General features: G+C 39.7%; 2 protein-coding genes across 2 annotated transcripts in view; one reads left to right on the top strand and one right to left on the bottom strand.

Moving 5' to 3' along the window:
* LOC124278705 overlaps window positions 1–18,478 on the bottom strand; it is a 28,174-nt gene extending 9,696 nt beyond the window's left edge. Inside the window, exons 1-11 of the mRNA XM_046714476.1 lie at window positions 18,257–18,478; window positions 12,188–12,297; window positions 11,869–11,983; window positions 9,262–9,335; window positions 7,775–7,798; window positions 6,914–7,005; window positions 5,583–5,636; window positions 3,349–3,427; window positions 2,850–2,928; window positions 1,924–2,044; window positions 536–618 (exon numbers count right to left, since the gene is read on the bottom strand). Of these exons, the coding sequence (XP_046570432.1) occupies window positions 536–618; window positions 1,924–2,044; window positions 2,850–2,928; window positions 3,349–3,427; window positions 5,583–5,636; window positions 6,914–7,005; window positions 7,775–7,798; window positions 9,262–9,335; window positions 11,869–11,983; window positions 12,188–12,297; window positions 18,257–18,381 (956 nt within the window). The 5' untranslated portion in view covers window positions 18,382–18,478. The remainder of the gene's footprint in view (window positions 1–535; window positions 619–1,923; window positions 2,045–2,849; window positions 2,929–3,348; window positions 3,428–5,582; window positions 5,637–6,913; window positions 7,006–7,774; window positions 7,799–9,261; window positions 9,336–11,868; window positions 11,984–12,187; window positions 12,298–18,256) is intronic.
* A 222-nt stretch (window positions 18,479–18,700) lies between these two features.
* On the top strand, window positions 18,701–20,255 carry LOC124278706 (rRNA-processing protein FCF1 homolog). Its single transcript, XM_046714477.1, is given in 3 exon segments — window positions 18,701–19,079; window positions 19,477–19,673; window positions 19,676–20,255. Coding segments are annotated over 3 exon segments (603 nt in total). The 5' UTR covers window positions 18,701–18,763; the 3' UTR covers window positions 19,766–20,255.
* Window positions 20,256–20,658: the final 403 nt, after the last annotated feature.

The following is a 20,658-nucleotide window of genomic DNA, read 5'->3' as shown; positions in this document are numbered from 1 at the left end:
GTTTACGCGACAAGCCAGCCAATCATTTATCGAACTTATGTGACATAGCTTTCTGGGTCACTTGTGTTGACAGTGAGAGGGCGACCATGCCGCGATTGTGAAAAGCAGTTAAAATACCTGGATTTTGGAAATGTTTGACATAAATAAACAAGTTCAGAGGTAAGAGATTTGAAAATAAGATTATATGAATATAACTTTGAAAATTCAGCGACAGTTCTTAAGTGATCGAACTTACATGACACAAGGGTACATACTGTAACCCCAAATTCCCACAACAAGACAAGCATAGGTTGTCGCGGACCACTCTAAACACAGAAATCCCACAACAACACGGAAAAGCTGCTACTGACCAATTCGAACCCAAACCTCTATTGAACAAAGCCTGCAACACGATCCTGTTTTGCAATATTTTCAAATGTAGCACCACATTCCATCTTATTTTACGTCCAACAGTTCCCTGTTCCATTAACATGCTACCATACAAACAACTGTGGTCAACCATCCTCACGTCAACCTAGCTGAACATTACACCTACAGCAGAGCGGACCCAACTTGTGTGTGGCCGAATTTGACAGGCTGTGCTCCATGGTTTATTTCCAAATCTTGGACCCGCATATTCTGAAAAGAAATAGTTAATTTCCTTGATTTGTTCAATCTGTTGCTAAAGACTGGTCAGTCTCAGTGCCTGAAACAACATACTGGTAATTTATCGTATGGTCTAAGGGAGGTAACTTTTCTTACGTCTTTAGAAATGATCTCATCTTGCCTTTGAGGAAGCTTATTGGAGAAACATATATGTTAAATTCAGAACCTATCATAACATTCTTAATGACAGTTTAATATTATATCATTTCATTAGGGTCACCATCGGTGGTTATCTACTCAAACACCAGTACATGCAACCAGCAGTTATATAGGTCATCAGAAACACCGAGTAAATTACTCAGTTGGGCCTACAAAGGTTTTTACTCTCTTGAGCCTGTCATTCTTCCAACATGTCTGGTCCCTCCATAACCCTGTACAGTAATGTTCATCTCTTTATCTCATTTATTTTCTCCAAATGACTGGTCCCTTCAAAACCCTGTACAATAATGTTCATCTCTCTCATCTCATTTATTTTCTCCAAATGACTGGTCCCTTCATAACCCTGTACAGTAATGTTCATCTCTCTCATCTCATGTATTTTCTCCAAATGACTGGTCCCTTCATAACCCTGTACAGTAATGTTCATCTCTCTCATCTCATTTATTTTCTCCAAATGACTGGTCCCTTCAAAACCCTGTACAGTAATGTTCATCTCTCTCATCTCATTTATTTTCTCCAAAATGACTGGTCCCTTCATAACCCTGTACAGTAATGTTCATCTCTCATCCCATTTATTTTCTCCAAATGACTGGTCCCTCATAACCCTGTACAGTAATGTTCATTCTCTCATCCCATTTATTTTCTCCAAATGACTGGTCCCTCCATAACCCTGTACAGTAATGTTCATCTCTCTCATCTCATTTATTTTCTCCAAATGACTGGTCCCTCCATAACCCTGTACAGTAATGTTCATCTCTCTCATCTCATTTATTTTCTCCAAATGACTGGTCCCTCCATAACCCTGTACAGTAATGTTCATCTCTCTCATCTCATTTATTTTCTCCAAATGACTGGTCCCTCCATAACCCTGTACAGTAATGTTCATCTCTCTCATCCCATTTATTTTCTCCAAATGACTGGTCCCTCCATAACCCTGTACAGTAATGTTCATCTCTCTCATCTCATTTATTTTCTCCAAATGACTGGTCCCTTCATAACCCTGTACAGTAATGTTCAACTCGCTCATCCCATTCATTATCTCCAAATGACTGGTCCCTTCATAACCCTCTACATCAGTGTTCAGGTACAACATTCAACACACCACATAGCACTACTCACCTGTTTCAGCCCAGTAGCTGTACACTGCAGAGCTTTGTGAATGTTTGTGAAGACTGGTATCGCGTTTCTCTCAACGATATCAATCAAAACTGTCCGAGCTCGCACAATGTCTCCAAGTTCCCTGCGATGTATGCACAGTGAGCGCATATTAGTATATATTTTTGCATCACTCTGATTAAACATGATTATGTCATCACATGGAACTTGAACAGTCTTGTACGGGAGTGTTCTAACGACATAGTGTACGTCTAGCACTGACACTTTTAAATCATGCAAAATTATGGCCTTATAAACATGTTCATTATATTAGCAGCTTAATGATGAAACCCGTGTCATGCCGACAATATCTTATTCTCATCTAGTTTTGTAATCTTTTGCTTAGTTTCTACATTCAAATTTTGGGCAAGTGAATTATTTTGTGGGCTAGTAAGTTTCAGGCTGGCTAGCAATATTTGGAAAATATTTTGCACACTGTGATATACCTCTTGATTTGTGTATCAGAGTATACAGTTGATGCAAATAAATAAAACTGGAATTTCACATAAAATACATGACCTGAAACAGGCATACAAGTAAATATATTTATATCTCCCTTTGGCACTGATACTAGATAGACATTTTATGGCATCTAGCAAATGTACTGAGGCATCGGAGCACCACTGACAAGACTCAGCTTTTTGTATCCCTGAAGGAGCGGGCATCCTCATGGAGGAGAGATAAAGTGGAGATGCAGGAGACAATTATACCAAGCTGGGGTATGGTCTAACAAACCAACCATAGTAATCAGGGCAAATTTGGGATTCAAAATCTCAGTCACCTAATCCTGCCACAACTAAGGGAGGCAACACAACATGGTGAATTTCATCACCTTAGCAACTCCACTATACTCCACTACATGTATAAATATTCAGTGTAAGAGTGTTCACCGTGATGAGGGACATTCTCCATTAAGTATGACTTTCTCCCACGAGTCGTTATAGACCAGCACCACTTGCCGACGGGAACCTGGAACAGTTGGGTGGGATTTGAGGTGTCTGCACATACTAGCAGAAACAGACCTGTCTCTTTAAAACCTTAAGTATTAATGTTCCACAATGCATTTTCCACTTAATAAATACTACTTCCAAATTTCAACAATTGAAAGCAGTCAGGTTTTGCAGGGTAATTAAATCATGACAAAGTTGACCTTAATGGTCTAAAGGGACATTTGTTTCAACCAACCAGAGCCACTATGACAAGAATGATGAATAAAGTATGCAGCTCTGTACAAGTCCCTGCAATGGATATAAGGATATAAGTTGGCCACCCATACCGCCCTACAGTATGAGGTGTGAGGACACTATGGCTTTCAGGATACAAGTTGGCCACCCCTACTGTCCTACAGTAAGTAGGTGTGAGGACACACAGACATGTTGAAGCACCCACCGACTAGATATGCCACTTCCACCATGGACACCACGGCCCTCGTATGATTGTCAATCATGAAGAACAGAAGCTGAGCTGCCTGGAACAACATAATCACAGTGTTACAGTCACAATACAAACATCATCAATAGGGGGGAAATGGTATACCGCGTAATTAGTTGCACTATGGTATCATGAAGAACAGAAGCTGAGCTGCCTGGAACAACATAATCCCAATGTTTCAGTCACAATACAAACATCATCAATAGGGGGGAAATGGTATACCGCGTAATTAGTTGAACTATGGTATTTTGAAGAACAGAAGCTGAGCTGCCTGGAACAACATCATCACAATGTTACAGTCACAATACAAACATCATCAATAGGGGGGAAATGGTATACCGCGTAATTAGTTGCACTATGGTATCATGAAGAACAGAAGCTGAGCTGCCTGGAACAACATAATCCCAATGTTTCAGTCACAATACAAACATCATCAATAGGGAAATGGTATACCGCGTGAATTAGTTGAACTATGGTATTTTGAAGAACAGAAGCTGAGCTGCCTGGAACAACATAATCCCAATGTTACAGTCACAATACAAACATCATCAATAGGGGGGAAATGGTATACCGCGTAATTAGTTGCACTATGGTATCATGAAGAACAGAAGCTGAGCTGCCTGGAACAACATAATCCCAATGTTTCAGTCACAATACAAACATCATCAATAGGGGGGAAATGGTATACCGCGTAATTAGTTGAACTATGGTATCTTGAAGAACAGAAGCTGAGCTGCCTGGAACAACATCATCACAATGTTACAGTCACAATACAAACATCATCAATTGTGGGGAAACGGTATACCGCGTAATTAGTTGAACTATGGTATTTTGCCTTCGGTTTGGTATAGTAATCCAAAAATTCAGTATTTTCGGTTTTCGCACCGACATTTTATTAACCTTTCTAAACCTTTTCTAAAATGTCTAGAAATCATATCATTTAATCAAAATCTGAGCATTTCTTTGCTAGACGGCTTTTTTCTGTATTATGATCATACCTCATATAACTAACCAAAACGAAACGAGGCCTTGTACCACAATATGTACCGTACCATGTAAGAGCATACCGTTTCACCCCTAATCATCAAGCGTAGACCTTGTCTGGTTAGTTTGACACAACAGTCTGTACTTAACACTGTTGGTAACTGAAATTAAGTGTCCAGATCTGGAATCTGGAATGAAGCATTTTGTGTCGTTTGTATTTTATATAAATATTGTCCGGTAAATGAGCCGCTTTTAGCAATATTCCAGCAATATCACAGTGGGGGACACCAGAAATGGGCTTCACACATTGTACCCTTGTGCTTTAGTTCAATCACTAGACTACCCCACCACCCCATATTCCTGCAGAAGCACAGTTGGTACACACAGTGGTGTTTAATGGCTGTCGAACTGTCAGTGTATCATACATATTTAAGGCCTGACAGTCTGATAGTAAGACATTAATGGTGAATTCAAATCTCATTTGCTAATGGGGGTGGTAGGGTAGCCTAATGGTCAAAGTGTTTGCTTTTCACACCATCCTGGGTTTGACTCCCCATGTGGGTACAGTGCATGAAGCCCATTTCTGGTTCAACTTCCAGTGATATTGCTGGAATATTGCTAATAGTGACATACTCTCACTCACTCACTCACTCAAGAGTGCTAAGTGTGACAATAAAGAAGAAGACAACATAATCAACTTTGTCCACTGTTACAGGTCAAGTTGGTCTACATTCACTCACTGATGCCTTGGTACAGTTATTGTATTGTAGCATTCTGGCTCAAAATGAAGTTACAGTGGTGAAGGAGTTCATGACCTTTATCTTAATATACATAATGCATTTCTCTCAATAACACTAACTATCAGCCTTCCTCAGGGAAGCTACCATATAATTTATTCCAAACAAAACAAGTGTTCTCCGCCTTTATCTTAAAGCTGTTATGCATTTCTCAATGAAGTTTCAATTTACATTACAATATTATAAATCGTTTACAATATATGTTATCCGTTGAAAGGATAAGTTTCAATTATCGATTTCTTTAAGGGATAATAAGTCTTTTATTGCATCAATAGGAAGCTAAAGTGAGTGCATATGCCCCCAATATATAAAATATAGGCCAAAATATTGTCGAAAAGCGTGACATTGTGTCTTTAAAACAATAAATGGAGAAATAATTCCCTGCACACATGAGGATGATGTTAAGCGTACCTGTTTAGCCCGGTCCTCCAACTCAATCAGCTCTGGTCTCCAGTTGTTTACTACCTACAGCAAAAGATCAGTAAATGCAAATTATTTCAAGGATTACCTCCTCAAAACAAGATAGATATTTCTTGTTTACAGGACTCGTCAATATTCCAGCTATGTCTGTTCAGAGCAGAATGAGTGTGTGTAAATGCAAATTATTTCAAGGATTGCAAGATGGATATTTCTTGTTTAGGACAGACCAATTGTAATTCCTTTTTGATGGATCCGCTGGCTGTATTCTTTTCAAGAATAAGAAAAAAATATAAATTAACTTTCCCTGCTGAAAAAATAAAATCCTAATGTTTTCATTGGCCAAAAATGTAAAGTTACAAGAAATGTTTTTTTAGATTGGTGTTTGCCCCATATACACTTCATTAATTGCCAAAATTAAATTACTTTTAGTATTTAAATGGAATGGTACTTTGGTGATTTAAAACAAATTTTTTTTACCACCTGCCTTTAGTGTCTGTTGTTTAATGTCTCGCTCAGCAATATTCCAGCCATATTACAACAGTCTGTCTCCTTAGCATCAGCAGTATGAGTGTGTGTTCTGAGCTCAGTGTGTAGATCAATCAGTACACGTGAACATCACATTGTGTCTGTTGTTTAATATCTCGCTCAGCAATATTCCAGCTTTATGAGGGCGGTGTGTAAAATAACAGTCATTCCAATGATTAACATCATGAGCATCTCCCATGTAACTGCGAACGCTGGAATGCATGACTGTGTCTTCCTGTAATGTGTGTTCATATGTATGTGCATGTTTGCATACTAGTGGTGGTCCGATTAATTGAAATAATCGAAGATTGGTCGCAATGACTAAACGACCAATCAATCTATGATGTTTTCTCATAATTGAACCCAAACAATTTTGGAACACTTGTTTGCATTAACAATATTTTTAACAAGGTTGGTTTTGTCTGTTACATTTCATAAGCACTACAAGCTCGTTCCAACTCAGGATTGAATATATCTTAAAGACTCATGGAAATTTATGTTCCTAACATACTAGTCATCCTTAAAGATGTGAAATTTGCAAATGCATATTGCACAATTGGTAAAAAACTTGAAAGATCTACATGTTTTTTCTTTATTTTAGTGCATTAACAAAAATAACCAGGAAAATTTAATAAATGACGCTGACCAATTATTTTCGACGATTGATCGGTTGTAATGAATCAGTCATCAGTTATGCGATTTTAACCAGTTCCCAACACTAATGCATACATGTGTGAAAATCATATGAGCTCAGATCAGTGAAAATTACAAATAAGTTTCCTTTTATTCGGACTCACGGGATTGTAGAATGTCAGCGACTGAAGTTTGAGATATGGGATGGCTTTTTCCTGTCGCCATGTTGTACCAGAACATGACCCACCCAGAAACACTGGAAGAAATAACTAGGTGTTATAGCCAACAAAACTCTCGATAACACCAGTGTGTAAAATTTACGTTGGTCCTGTGGTCCCTGGCTAGTAAAAATTCATCAGGGCCACTAAATGATAAGTTTTGCACAGTGGTCCTGGTGGCCAGTGAATGTTGTATTGATAGATAAGTAAATCTACGAATGTTATTTTGGACCAGTGAAGAACGGACAGGACCACTAGTTATTGTCCACTGACTGGTCCTGTGGTCTAGTGGGAAATTTTGAAAGGTTTCTTTCCCTGTCCACACAGATATATCATAACAAATTACTATAAGATGCATATAATCAAAACTCTTGATACACCCAGGAACACTTGAAAAAATAGCTAAGTGTTATAGTCAATACAAACTCATAACACACAGATATACCATAACAAATGATTCACATTTCACCCAATCAAAACTCTCGATACAACCAGGAACACTGGAACAAATGATTCACATTTCACCCAATCAAAACTCTCGATACAACCAGGAACACTGGAACAAATGATTTGTGTTTCACCCAATCAAAACTCTTGAAACATCAAGAAACACTGTAAAAATACACCAAACCAAGACAATTAATGTGTTTGTACAGCTGTTGCAAAATTTCTCTAGGTATTTGTTCTAACACAATGAGTACTGTACCGGCCAAGGTATAAAGTGCACACAAAATAGTAGTTTTTCAGTTCTGGGATGCATTTGGCCAAGGCAAATACTCTTACTGAGTCATTTCTGCTGTAACCTACCTTGGAAATTAGCCTGTAGACTCTCTGAAATGCAAATGCAAAATATATGCATTACCAAGAAAGCTAAAGTGTCAGTATTGATTCCTGAAAAAGGATATAGCTAATCAAATTCTTCAAGCTGAAGTTATAAGTAAAGATAAGATATATGAGAAGCCAAATTCTTTATTGCAGTTAGGAGCAATATTTTGCCAGAAGTAATTTAGAAATCTATGAAACCTTATGAACCATATGATGATTTAGGAAAACAGGTGAGTATGACGTCTTACAATCCTTTCTGTTAATGGCTCATGCTCTCAATGTTCAATTAACTTCACATCTCTTATCCCATCCCTTCTTGCCACCCCCCTGCCCCCCCAAAAAGCATTTCAGGGTGGGAAATAAAATAACCATCCATTTAAGATCACTCATCAGATATCATTCTGATAAGTTCATTTGTAGTTATGTCTGGGGTAGACGGCATAGTTATATGTAGCATGTGCTCACTGTCAATTTGAGATGTAGACTGACTGACTGAGTTTGGTTTTACGCCGCTTTTAGCAATATTCCAGCAACATCACGGCGGGGGACACCAGAAATGGGCTTCACACATTGTGCCCATGTGGGGATTCGAACCCAGGTCTTCGGCGTGACGAGCCAACGCTTTAACCATTACGCTACCCCACCGCCCCCCTTGAGGTGTAGAAGCCAGGGCATGTCAAGGGAGGTAATTTCTAGAAGTTAGGGGTATGTAAAAGGTGGTAATAAGTACCAGTAACGTGTCCACAATTGCCTGATTTAGGATTCACACAAGCCATCATATCCAATATCTTTGAAATAATATATAACACAACTGTCTTGACAAGTTCTTTAAAATGTTGATAAACATGAAACGTCAACAACATCTGGGAAATGCTGGCAGAATCCCAACAGATCTATTGTCATAACAGCTGAGTGGAAATGGGGTTTACCACTGAGTTCAAGAGCATTGCCCACACAGTTAGATGTGTGTGTGGCTGCTTGTACTAAAACAGATCTTTGACAGTTTGGTTTGGTTAAACATCGTGTTCAAGTTTATTCCACTTATATTGCTTTGCAACATGACGTGTGTTTGTGCAAGAGTCTGAATGTACTAGTCCCGAGAAATGGAGGTTTTATAATGATAGCCCCTTTAGATACCATGCCATAATTAGACACCAATACATTTTGACACAGTATACAGAATGTATATCAGCCTGTCCTCGTTACCCTTAACATCAAACATCAAGCAGGATTACAAAAAATACCACGAATGTTTTGGTGACAAAATATTTTGCATATTAATTTCTTTGTGTCTTTATCTGTCCTTATTGTCAAACAGCAGGCATGATAACAAACAATACCATGTTTTAAAAACGAAAGATTTGATGACAAAGAATTTATCATATTACTTTCTTTGTGTCTGCAATTTGAGGCAGGTTTGTTGGTGAAGACATTGAACTTGTTGACCGACATTGGTCATAGCTTTGTACCTTTTCTTTTTCTTCTTATCTCGTACGCGTCTGGTTTGTTTTTTAACATGGACCGTGGTTGGGGGAGAGCAATGCTGAAAAGGAAACAGTCAGGAATTAAAACTGCCACCAGTGACGTAGGTAATTTGTGTGTATTAGTGAGTCTACTTGTTACAGGGGTGAATGTACTTGTGTTAAAGGGTTCAGACTTTTGTTACAGATGTAAGTCTGCTGGTGTTACAGGGTGAGCCTACTTGTGTTAAAGGGTGAGCCTACTTGTGTTACAGGGTGTAAGTCTACTTGTTTTACAGGAGTGAACCTACTGAGCTGTTACAGGGTGAGCCTACTCATGTTACAGGAGTGAGCCTACTTGTGTTACAGGAGTGAGTCTACTTGTGTTACAGGGGTGAGCCTACTTGTGTTACAGGGGTGAGCCTACTTGTGTTACAGGGGTGAGTCTACTCGTGTTACAGGGGTGAGCCTACTTGTGTTACAGGGGTGAGCCTACTTGTGTTACAGGAGTGAGCCTACTTGAGTTACAGGGTGTTGAGCCTACTTGTGTTACAGGAGTGAGCCTACTTGTGTTACAGGGGTGAGCCTACTCGTGTTACAGGAGTGAGCCTACTTGTGTTACAGGAGTGAGCCTACTTGTGTTACAGGAGTGAGCCTACTGGAGTGAGCCTGTTACAGGAGTGAGCCACTACTTGTGTTACAGGGTGAGCCTACTTGTGTTACAGGAGTGAGCCTACTTGTGTTACAGGGTGAGCCTACTCAGTGTTACAGGAGTGAGCCTACTTGTGTGTTACAGGAGGAGCCTAGGAGTGACTACTTGTGTTACAGGAGTGACTTGCCTTACTTGTGTTACTTGTGTTACAGGGTGAGCCTACTTGTGTTACTGGGGTGAGTCTACTTGTGTTACAGGGTGTGAGCCTACTTGTGTTACAGGAGTGAGCCTACTTGAGTTACAGGAGTCTAGTGTTACAGGAGTGAGCCTACTTGTGTTACAGTGTTGCAGGAGTGAGCCTACTTGTGTTACAGGAGTGAGCCTACTTGTGTTACAGGGTGAGCCTACTGTGTGTTTACAGGAGTGAGCCTACTTGTGTTACAGGGTGTGAGCCTGGTTACAGGGTGAGCCTACTTGTGTTACAGGAGTGAGGCTACTACAGGGTGAGTCTACTGTTTACAGGAGTGAGCCTACTTGTGTTACAGGAGTGAGCCTACTTGTGTTACAGGGTGAGCCTACTTGTGTTACAGGAGTGAGCCTACTTGTGTTACAGGAGTGAGCCTACTTGTGTTACAGGAGTGAGCCTACTTGTGTTACAGGGGTGAGCCTACTTATGTGTTACAGGAGTGAGCCTACTTGTGTTACAGGAGTGAGCCTACTTGTGTTACAGGGGTGAGTCTACTTGTGTTACAGGGGTGAGCCTACTTGTGTTACAGGAGTGAGCCTACTTGTGTTACAGGAGTGAGTCTACTTGTGTTACAGGAGTGAGCCTACTTGTGTTACAGGGTGAGTCTGCTTGTGTTACAGGCATGATTCTACTTGTGTTACAGATGTGAGTCTTCTTACAAAACAGGGGTGAGTCTGCTTGTGTGTAGGGCTGAGTCTACTCGTGCGTAGGGGCAAATCTACTTGCATTACAGGGGTGTGTCTGCTTGTGTGTAGGGTGAGTCTACTTGTGTGTAGAGGTGTGTCTACTTGTTTTACAGGGATGAATATACACTCAGTTTGATAACTAAAGGTCCCCAAGGTGTGTTGAGTGTCAAACAGGAACCTCTGCCAACAAGCGCCAATATGTCTGAGTACGATGACAGTGTGATTAATGTTTGAAGAACATGTTGTTTATGAGTATGTCTCACTGATTTGATGCTTTTATATAAATGAAGAAAACTGACATTGACTATTTAAAACAATGAAAAAAAAAGAACGGGTTGGAAAGCCTTAGAATAATTGCCATGCAGTATTGAAGGGGTTGGTCTAAATGTTTTACAGGAGTGAGAGGGTAATCAGGTCATATATACTCATGGAAACAAATAAGGGAACGCATGAAAGTACAAGTGTTCCTTTATTCTTTTCCAGATTTCTTCACAAGCTTTGTTTTGCACTGTGGGTGAAATTCTGGAAAAGAATAATGGAACACTTGTACTTTCTTGTGTTCCCTTATTTGTTTCCATGAGTATATTATACTATTGGTAAGTTTGGAATTTTGTGACTTGATTGTTGAGCCAACAGTAGCTATGAGGAGTTCTGTCCCTTACATGTGCCTCCTATTGACCAATCAGATACCACCTCTCACACTACTTGCATTTGCTTTAAACAAAATGGCAGTGCCATGGTCAAAGATCTTAAAATATGTCTACTGCAACAAAATGGTTCCTACTTCGTGGAATGCAACAAGGATGGACACTTGACTTTCACATTATAGTCAGTAAACTCCCTTGACTTGAGACAAGAGGTGACAGATATGTCTAACTACAGTGTAGGGGTGAGCGGATTAGTCTACTATTGGAGCTGGGGTGAAAAGTACTAGTGATACAGGAAAAGTGTTAGTCTAACTGTACTGACTGCCTATGTAATGTCAATTGTAACACTCCCATTTAGATCACCAGTAGTTAATGGAAGCTTACCCTCTCTCATAGTGATATTGAAGCTCATCGACCAGAACGCAGAACTCCCCGAAAGTGATGTGATCAGGAACGCAGGGACTGCCATACTCGACTGCACAGTGCACCATCTCTAGAACTGGAGGTGAAAAATTGAATCATATATATCATATACATCTCTAGAACTGGAGGTGACAGAATGTGTCAGATATTCAATAATTAGATTTCCATTCTGCACACCTGACTATATTCTGTTTTTTTGTCCCAAGTACCACAGACAAAGAACATAGCTATTAATTTTACCTGATCCTGACCTTGCACTCAATCAATGACCTTGACCTACCTTGAGAGTATGAAGGGTAGAGGTTCAGCTCACAGAAGGCACGTCTGAGGATGGAGATTGGCAGCTTGTTTTCTCCAAGGTCGTACCGTTTGAAGACCTCCCACAAGTCACTGAAAGATCGGGGATAGACGTTTACTCTACTCAGCAAAAGTTAACAAACAAATTATTTTTTTCGAATGATTCTTGTATATTAAATCTATTCAATCTTACATGAGATATTTCTTTTAAATTTCAGGCCAAAAGTTTCAAGTCAGCTAGTCTGATGACCCAGTTCCGTTAGTTGCCTGACCCGTGAAGATCCGAACCCGACAAGTGTAAGTAGGCACAGTTTCAATAGCCACAGTTTCAATAGCTGAAAACCCACGCTTGTCGTAAGAGGCGACTAACGGGATTGGGTGGTCAGGCTTCGCTGGCTTGGTTGACACATGTCATCGGTTCCCAATTACGCAGATCGATGTTCATGCTGTTGATCACTGGATTGTCTGGTCCAGACTCGATTATTTACAGACCGCCGCCATATAGCTGGATTATTGCTGAGTCGCGTAAAACTAAACGGCTCACTTACTCACTCACAGTGGCCCGACATCGGACATCAGTTTTGTCAGTGGTTTAAAACATAGTTTTATTCATGAAAGCCCCTCTCCCCTTGCTGCTCGGTCATTAGCTGACATAGGCCACTTCCATACAAAAGGCAAATGAATGACTCGCACATTGTTTTACATTTTATTTCACTGTCCTTCTGTCAGTGGTTGTAACCTATAGCCTGTTTGACAACTGTTCCGATATACCTTGAGAAGTATAATTTTCGCCATTTGTGCACTTAACACTCGAATCAGTGGTTCGGCCTGTTTGAATGGCAAACAGTCATCTCGCTTCACATTCAAGAAATTTATAAAGTTTCCTTGTTCTCTAATGCTTCTGAGTAGTCCCGTCATTATCAAGTATAAAGTTTTGGCTGGGTAAAGAGTACCATCCACTTTACGCGCCTCCATTACTTAACTTCTGACTTAATGTAATGTCGTCAATATCAGTATCCCAAAATCAGTCATGTTCGAACTCGCCATTTTCGTTATTTACTGTTTTATCGCCAGGACAAACTGAAAAGTGGCGGAAATTCCAAATTTACCTCATATCCCGCTTATGACGTCAAAGTATGCTACAAGTGAGTTACATCACTGCACACTTTCGTGATTGGCTCAGTTACCTCACAGTTTTGTGTGGCTTTGATTGACAGGAGAATTTGACAACTCGGGGCTCTGCCCCTCGTGTCAATTCTCCTGTCAATCAAAGCCACACAAAACTGTGAGGTAACCAAGCCAATCACTCGTGTTAAGGTGATGTAACTACTACATAGACAGTCCAAATGGCAGAAGATATGGACACACAAAGCCTTTTTTCAAAATGTGGTCAAATGTTGCATGTTATATTTGGGATTAGGCTTTCTCAGTGACAAAATATATGTTATTGCTGGACTAGCGCTAGGAAAACAGACAAGGAAGATATTTTCTTGGGAAGCAGTGGCCAATATGTGTGGATGGCTATACAGGGTTGAGAAGTAGCAGTGAGAGTATATTACACAATCACCTCTCAGCTGTGACCAAACAGACGAGGTGAGCATAGCGAGCGAGCGAATTCCATCTACTGTGAAGCAGGCTGGAATTTTGTTAATCGGTTTCTGCTGCGAAAGCGGACAACCAGCAGCATAGCGATTGAGAGATTCTCACCCCAAAACAGGCCAAACACCATGACGTTTTAATTCATGAACAATGAAGAAAAGATACAATGTATAAATATGGAATATCCTAGACTGCAATGTACACACAATGAGATAACTGGAACAAGTGAGCACAGGAAGGGACGGCGGGTTCATAGCTGTGCGCGACATGCGAGTTCGGTGGTGACGCGAGAAGTGAGGTAACTTACCGTTATCTGTCGCGTGGTGTGATGATGTAGCAACTGATGACGTCATGTGTTGACGTAATGTTTGCAGCTGCGCGTGCCAAGGTCATGTTATAAACAAAGGCACGTGGTATGGCGACGCCAACAATAACTCAATTTAGCGGTTAACGCTAAATGCAATTACATTTGACCACTTTCTACAAACAAATTGTGTACTCAACTACATGTACTTAATTACCATTTAACTTGCCATATTGACCGCCTCTGTGGTTAGAGCGTCCGCCAGGAGAGCGGAATGTCGCGGGTTCAATCCCCGACTGTGCCATACCAAAAGACGTTAAAATATGGTACTTGTTGGTCCATGCCTGGCACTCGGCATTAATGGGTACAACAAGGACTGGTCGGCACAGAGTCCGTATAATGTGTCTGAGTGGGGTATTCATGCTTCACTGCGGCATGGTATCTCAGTGGGCTAGCACTATAAAATCAGCTAAAGTCTGGGCTAGTACAAGCAGCCTCACATACACATACGCATGCATGCACGTCGTCATATGAGCAAAATATTCTCAAGCACGACGTTAAACCCAATTTCACCTCACCTCACCTAACTTGCCATATTAAACCACTTGTGGGCTGTTGGTAGTGTTATAAGATAATGATGCATTAGCACTAACAAGATTTATATATGTTTGTGTAATTAAGTTATAGTTGGTTAACTAGAAAACATGTTAAGTTGAGATATTTTTCATGTAACTTCATTTCCTTATCAGGGTTTCACTGTAGTTACACTGAAATTTGGACTATGTTTGTTTCAACTCCAGCAAATACTTCCTCAAAGGAAATGGATAACACATCTACTGCAGATTTACAGTGTGGACACCATTTTACATGTTTATACATTTATACAAAATAAAATGGGTAAAAGCTCCAAATAAACAAGTTACGACTGCTTGAAATGGGCAGGAATCACATCTATTGCTCAATCCACAGAAGCTCCCATTCACAATGCATCACAATTTCTTGTCATTACAGTAATGACAGAAGCAAATAAATATCTTTAAGTTATTACACATATTCAACAGGTTCAGTCACCTCCAATATCGACCACCTCCGTGGTGTAGTGGTTAGAGCGTCCGCCTGGAGAGCGGAAGGTCGCGGGTTCGATCCCCAACCGCGTCATACGAAAAGACGTTAAAATATGGAACTTGTTAGTCCCTGCCTGGCGCTTGGCATTAATGGGTACAACAAGGACTGGTCGGCTCGGAGTCTGAGTGGGGTATTCATGCTTCACTGCGGCATGGTATCTCAGTGGGCTAGCACTATAAAAAACAGCTTCAGTCTGGGCTAGTACAAGCAGCCGCACATACACATACACACGCATGAACGTCGTCATATGAACGAAATATTCTTAAGCACGACGTAAAACCCAATTTCACCTCACCTCACCTCACCTCACCTCACATCATATCCCATTCCCTGGTTGGAGAGTGAAATCATGGGAGAACTGCTGTAGAATATGTTCCCCACCATTTTCATTCAAGTGTCATGTGTACAGTTGTGGGTAAAGGGGCGGTGGGGTAGCCTGGTGGTTAAAGCGTCCGCTCGTCACGCCGAAGACCCAGGTTTGTATCCCCACATGGGTACAATGTGTGAAGCCCATTTCTGGTGTCCCCCGCCGTGATATTGCTGGAATATAGCTAAAAGCGGCGTGCACCATACTCACTCACTCACTCACAGTTGTGGGTAACCTACCAAACCTTAACACAAACTAACACTTAGAATAGAAGGGGCAGACATAAATTCATATTTTCTTACACAAAATAACATTTCTTGATATATATCAAGCTTTAATGATACTGCTGTTTACAGTGGTACAGATAAGATGCATATCTGCATAAATGACACAAATATTTATGTGAAAACTCAATTCCTATTAATCTATTGCATACAAGTACGCTATTTGAATATGTACAACTATTACCAATATAACAAGCAGTTGTCACTAAGGTGACATAATCCCCCGCTGCAAATTATCAAATCAAACTTAAAGAGCAATGAAAGTGAAGGTCGTAGGTTAAGGTGACGTTAAATGTCAACAAAAACATGACCAGTCAACCTCTCTTGATATCTTGCTCTGCTCTGTAGCTGTTCAAACACACAAATATTTTCAATACTGACTTTGACCTTGTCATGAATGTCATGGTGTATGAAATATGCAAAAAAAAAGGTAACAGAGAAATTGCTTATAAATAAACATTCAAGAGAAGTCTTGAAAGCCTACAAAGAAGAAGATCCAGTGTACCATTCTTGAGATATCTTGTTGACAATCTTAACATACTGAAATCTTCAAAGTGTCACTGTGACCGTGAAGGTCACCAAACTCGACTGAGCCCTGCACCTTCCCTATATGAAGCCTGGTGTCAAATATGATGAAAATCCAGTGAATGGTTCTTGAGGTATCTCTCTGACAAGCATAACATGCAGGTTAACATGCTGAAATCTTCAAAGTGTTGCTGTGACCTTGAAAATTTCGTGAAGGTCACCCAAATCAACTGGATCCTGCACCTTCCCTATATGAAGCTTTGTGTCAAACATGAAGAAAATCCAGTGAACGTTTTTTGAGATATCTCGCCGACAAGTGTAAACCGTTAAAGTCCCCTTGTGACCTTGAAATGAAGGTCAAGGTCACCAAACCTGACTGAGACTTTTCTTATGCTGTGATGAACCTAGGTACCAAGTATGAAAAGAATCCAGTCAATGGTTCTTAAGATATTCCAATTCGTATGTACTCACGGACGGACGGAGCCAAATACTATATCCCCCACTTCGCGCTAAATGCGTAATGTATACTATATCCACCTTCCGTACATGTATATTCCAGACCTGTAACAGCTTCCACAGAAAATGGATGCTTTTAGTGCACATACTTGACTCATATTGGTACTATTGCTATCTGAATATGTACAACTATTACCAAATACCAATATAATAATGTGTACTACATCCTCTTTCTGTACATGTATATGGCAGACACTTAACTGCTTCTACAGAAAAAGGACCCCTTTAGAAGATTTACTTGACACTCTCTAGTATTGCTATCTGCAATTATTACCAAGATTTTCATGTGTACCATTTTCACCCTCTGTACATATATGTCAGACCTTTAACAGTTTTCTGCTTTTACATAAAGTGGATGCTTTAGTGCACATACTCGACACACATTATTGCTATCTGAATATGGGATACTATTACCAAGTGTACCATATTAACCCTCTTTACATGTAAATGCCAGACCTTTAACAGTTTTCTGTATCTACACATAAGGGACATTTAGTGCACATTTCTGATACACAGTAGTACCATTACTACTTGAATATACATAACTATTACAACTGTATTCATGTGTATTATATTCAGATTCGATGTTTATACATGTATATGCCATGGGATGAATAAAAAGTTAATATAACAAAAGAAGTACGCTTGAAGTTTTGTAAATACCGGTACTCAATAAATTTTATCTTACATGCGTACAAACAAAAATAGATCAAATAACTGAGGTATATTGAGAGGTTCTATTTCAGCAGTTTTCTTATCGTTTCTCATATAACAGATCAAATATAAATAACAAACACATAAACCAACATTTAAACTTTATTATATTTTTACAATTAATGGAAAATGGCAAAATACCCAATTGAGTTTGGGTGAGGTGGGTACAATTTATTTGGCTACTCAAAGGAAAATTAGGATACCCAATTGAGATGAACACAAGGGAGTACATAACTCAATCAATGACCAAAAAAGTTATCTGTAGCTGTGTTTATACCACACACTGACAGTCCATTCACGGACTCAGTCACACATGATAGGCATTGTTCTTGTTGTTTGATTCCAAATACTTCTAAAGAATAAATTTAAAGAAGTCCCACTCAAGTCTCAAAAATGATTAGACAGGTCTATAATATGACCTAAGCTCTAAAAATAACAATACTATCCTGGGCTGCATTGGATTTAATTTTTGGAACTATATGATAATGTCTGAATGAGATAACTATTTCCGAATTGTCTAAATGTCAGTCTATTTTCTCGGATTTGAAATGAACACTCAGTCACACGAGACGTCATCCAATCTGTCATCTCTATAAACAGCTAATAAATGTCGCTCACCTTGTATATTCGCCGAATATTTTGTCAACAACATCTTGGGTCCGAGTATTCATATTGTCAATGCCTGACATCGACTCGGCGTCCACTGCTGACTTCTTCTGTTGTTGTGGTAGACAGCCAGCCATTTCAGGGTTGACTGAATTGCGTTTCACACTATTTAATCTGAAAATTGCGAAATGCCTTGACCATCTTTCGATTTGAGGATCGCTAAGGGAGACAATCCATTTGTTACCAAAATATACGCGTACCACCACCAAAATACCAAGCAGTTCAATAACCCTTCGATTTCTCGTTTCACTCTCGATTATACTTAATGGAGTGCGACTTGACGTTTGTCCCAGTTCGATATGATTTCACTATTGCCTCTATTTTGTTAATCATCGCCTTAAACAGGAGCTGCACTTTATGTTTCGTTTCCTCTAAAATTCTTCTTTTGGATCACGCGCCTGACTTAGTTACTTCCCTTTATTTCATTGCACATGGTGGTGTTTGGAGTCCGAATTCACTATGGGAAAGGTGAAATCAAACAAGAAGTATGCAGTTATGAAGCGTATGATCAGCTTAAAAGATGGAAGAATCAAGAAAAGTGACAGGCAGAAGAAGAAAAAGAAGCCAAAGCCAAAGGGACCGTCACAAAATATGTCTATAAGAGAAATTCCACAGACGTCATCAGCTATGTTTTTCCAATACAACACACAACTTGGACCACCTTATCACATTCTTGTTGACACGAACTTCATCAACTTTTCTATCCAAAATAAACTGGACATTATACCGTCAATGATGAACTGTCTATATGCGAAATGCATTCCCTACATAACAGGTAATTGTTATTTGATTGAATTATTTTAAGTTAGAATATTTTTTTATGTGTGATTCCATTTGGTTTTCTTTAGAAAGAAGATACATCAAAATATGTTTGCTTTCATAGATGACGTAAAGTTGCAGCTTATCTCATGGTAAACCATTGGGTAAGAGTTCCTCCCATTCCCCCATCCCACATAATAGTTATAAATATACTAAAATTATTAACAAAACTTAACACAACAATTACTAGAGAACTCACAAAATGACTAAAAGTCCAAAATTTAAGTTAGGTTTAGGGTTGGGGGAACGGAAGGAACTCTTTCCATCAACTGTATTATCATGTTTACATGCCATGAAGATATAGCTGGAATACAGCCATCTGTATAACTAGTCACTCATTTTCTATGTTACAGATTGTGTGATGGCAGAATTTGAAAAACTTGGCCGTAAATACAGAGTTGCTCTGAGAATAGCAAAGGACCCTCGCTTTCAGCTCTTGCCTTGTATGCACAAAGGAACATATGCTGATGACTGCCTTGTGCAACGTGTGACGCAGCACAAGTGTTACATCGTAGCTACATGTGATCAGGCCCTGAAGAGAAGGATACGGGCAAAATACCTGGAGTTCCAATCATGTTCTTGTCCCAACACCAGTACACCATTGAGAGAATGCCTGATGCCTATGGTGCTCCCAAACTGTAAACTAATCTTACCTGCAATATGATTGATTATTGTAGGTCAAGTGACTTATCACTTGTTAACATATTGACTAGACATCAGAAATATACTACATAATATTACGGATAACAACCAACTTGTTATGCAGTGGGAATTTCTGGTTAGAAATTGTCCCCAGCTACCAGTTGATGATGCGTCAGTGTATCCTTAAGTCAGGGGTGATTACAATTTACACATAATATTTATATCTTGGTTGTCTGGTTCTGACGTTTACAGGCCGTCATGTAGCTGAAATATTACTGAATACCATGTTAAGCACAGGCATTTTGTATAAGTTTTGGCCTAAAAACCTGGCCTAGGTCAGGTAATGTGGGTGAAAACATAATGGCTCCTCGGGGCCCAGTCTATTGGGTATTTGGTATACTTGCATATTTGTACACATTTGCATGCAAGCAATAGAAATTTGTGTGGTGTATACTTCTTGGTTGAAGGAATATTAAATGCCTTACACAAATGTCTTAAATCCGTCGTTTTCAATCACATCTTGCATTACCCAGTGGAGATTCCAGGACTCCAGGGGTCTCTGCTTGTTACAATTTGCTTGATTGTGTGTACGTTTGATTTTCAAGTACTGGTTTGTCAGATTGAGATTTCATCACATGCGTCCTGTCGTTACGTAGCATGAATCATACTGAGTGTTTTACACTCAAAGAATTGTACTCCGAGTCAGTGAAGTTGGTTCAATGCCATTCTCACCAGCATGTCAGTTATATCACAATGTGTTATATCACAATGTTAGTTAATATCGAGGAAAACCTGCAGTGATGCTTGCCAAAATTGTTTCCCTATTTGTAGAAACATACGTGTGTGTGTGTGTTTTGTTTTTGTGCTGGCACACCATGGATCAAATAGGGCAA

This window comes from Haliotis rubra, unplaced genomic scaffold, assembly GCF_003918875.1.
Source record: "Haliotis rubra isolate DU_JTF1 unplaced genomic scaffold, ASM391887v1 Scf240, whole genome shotgun sequence".
In the NCBI taxonomy this organism is placed as follows: domain Eukaryota; kingdom Metazoa; phylum Mollusca; class Gastropoda; order Lepetellida; family Haliotidae; genus Haliotis; species Haliotis rubra.
This window is presented reverse-complemented; position numbering and strand designations above follow the sequence as displayed.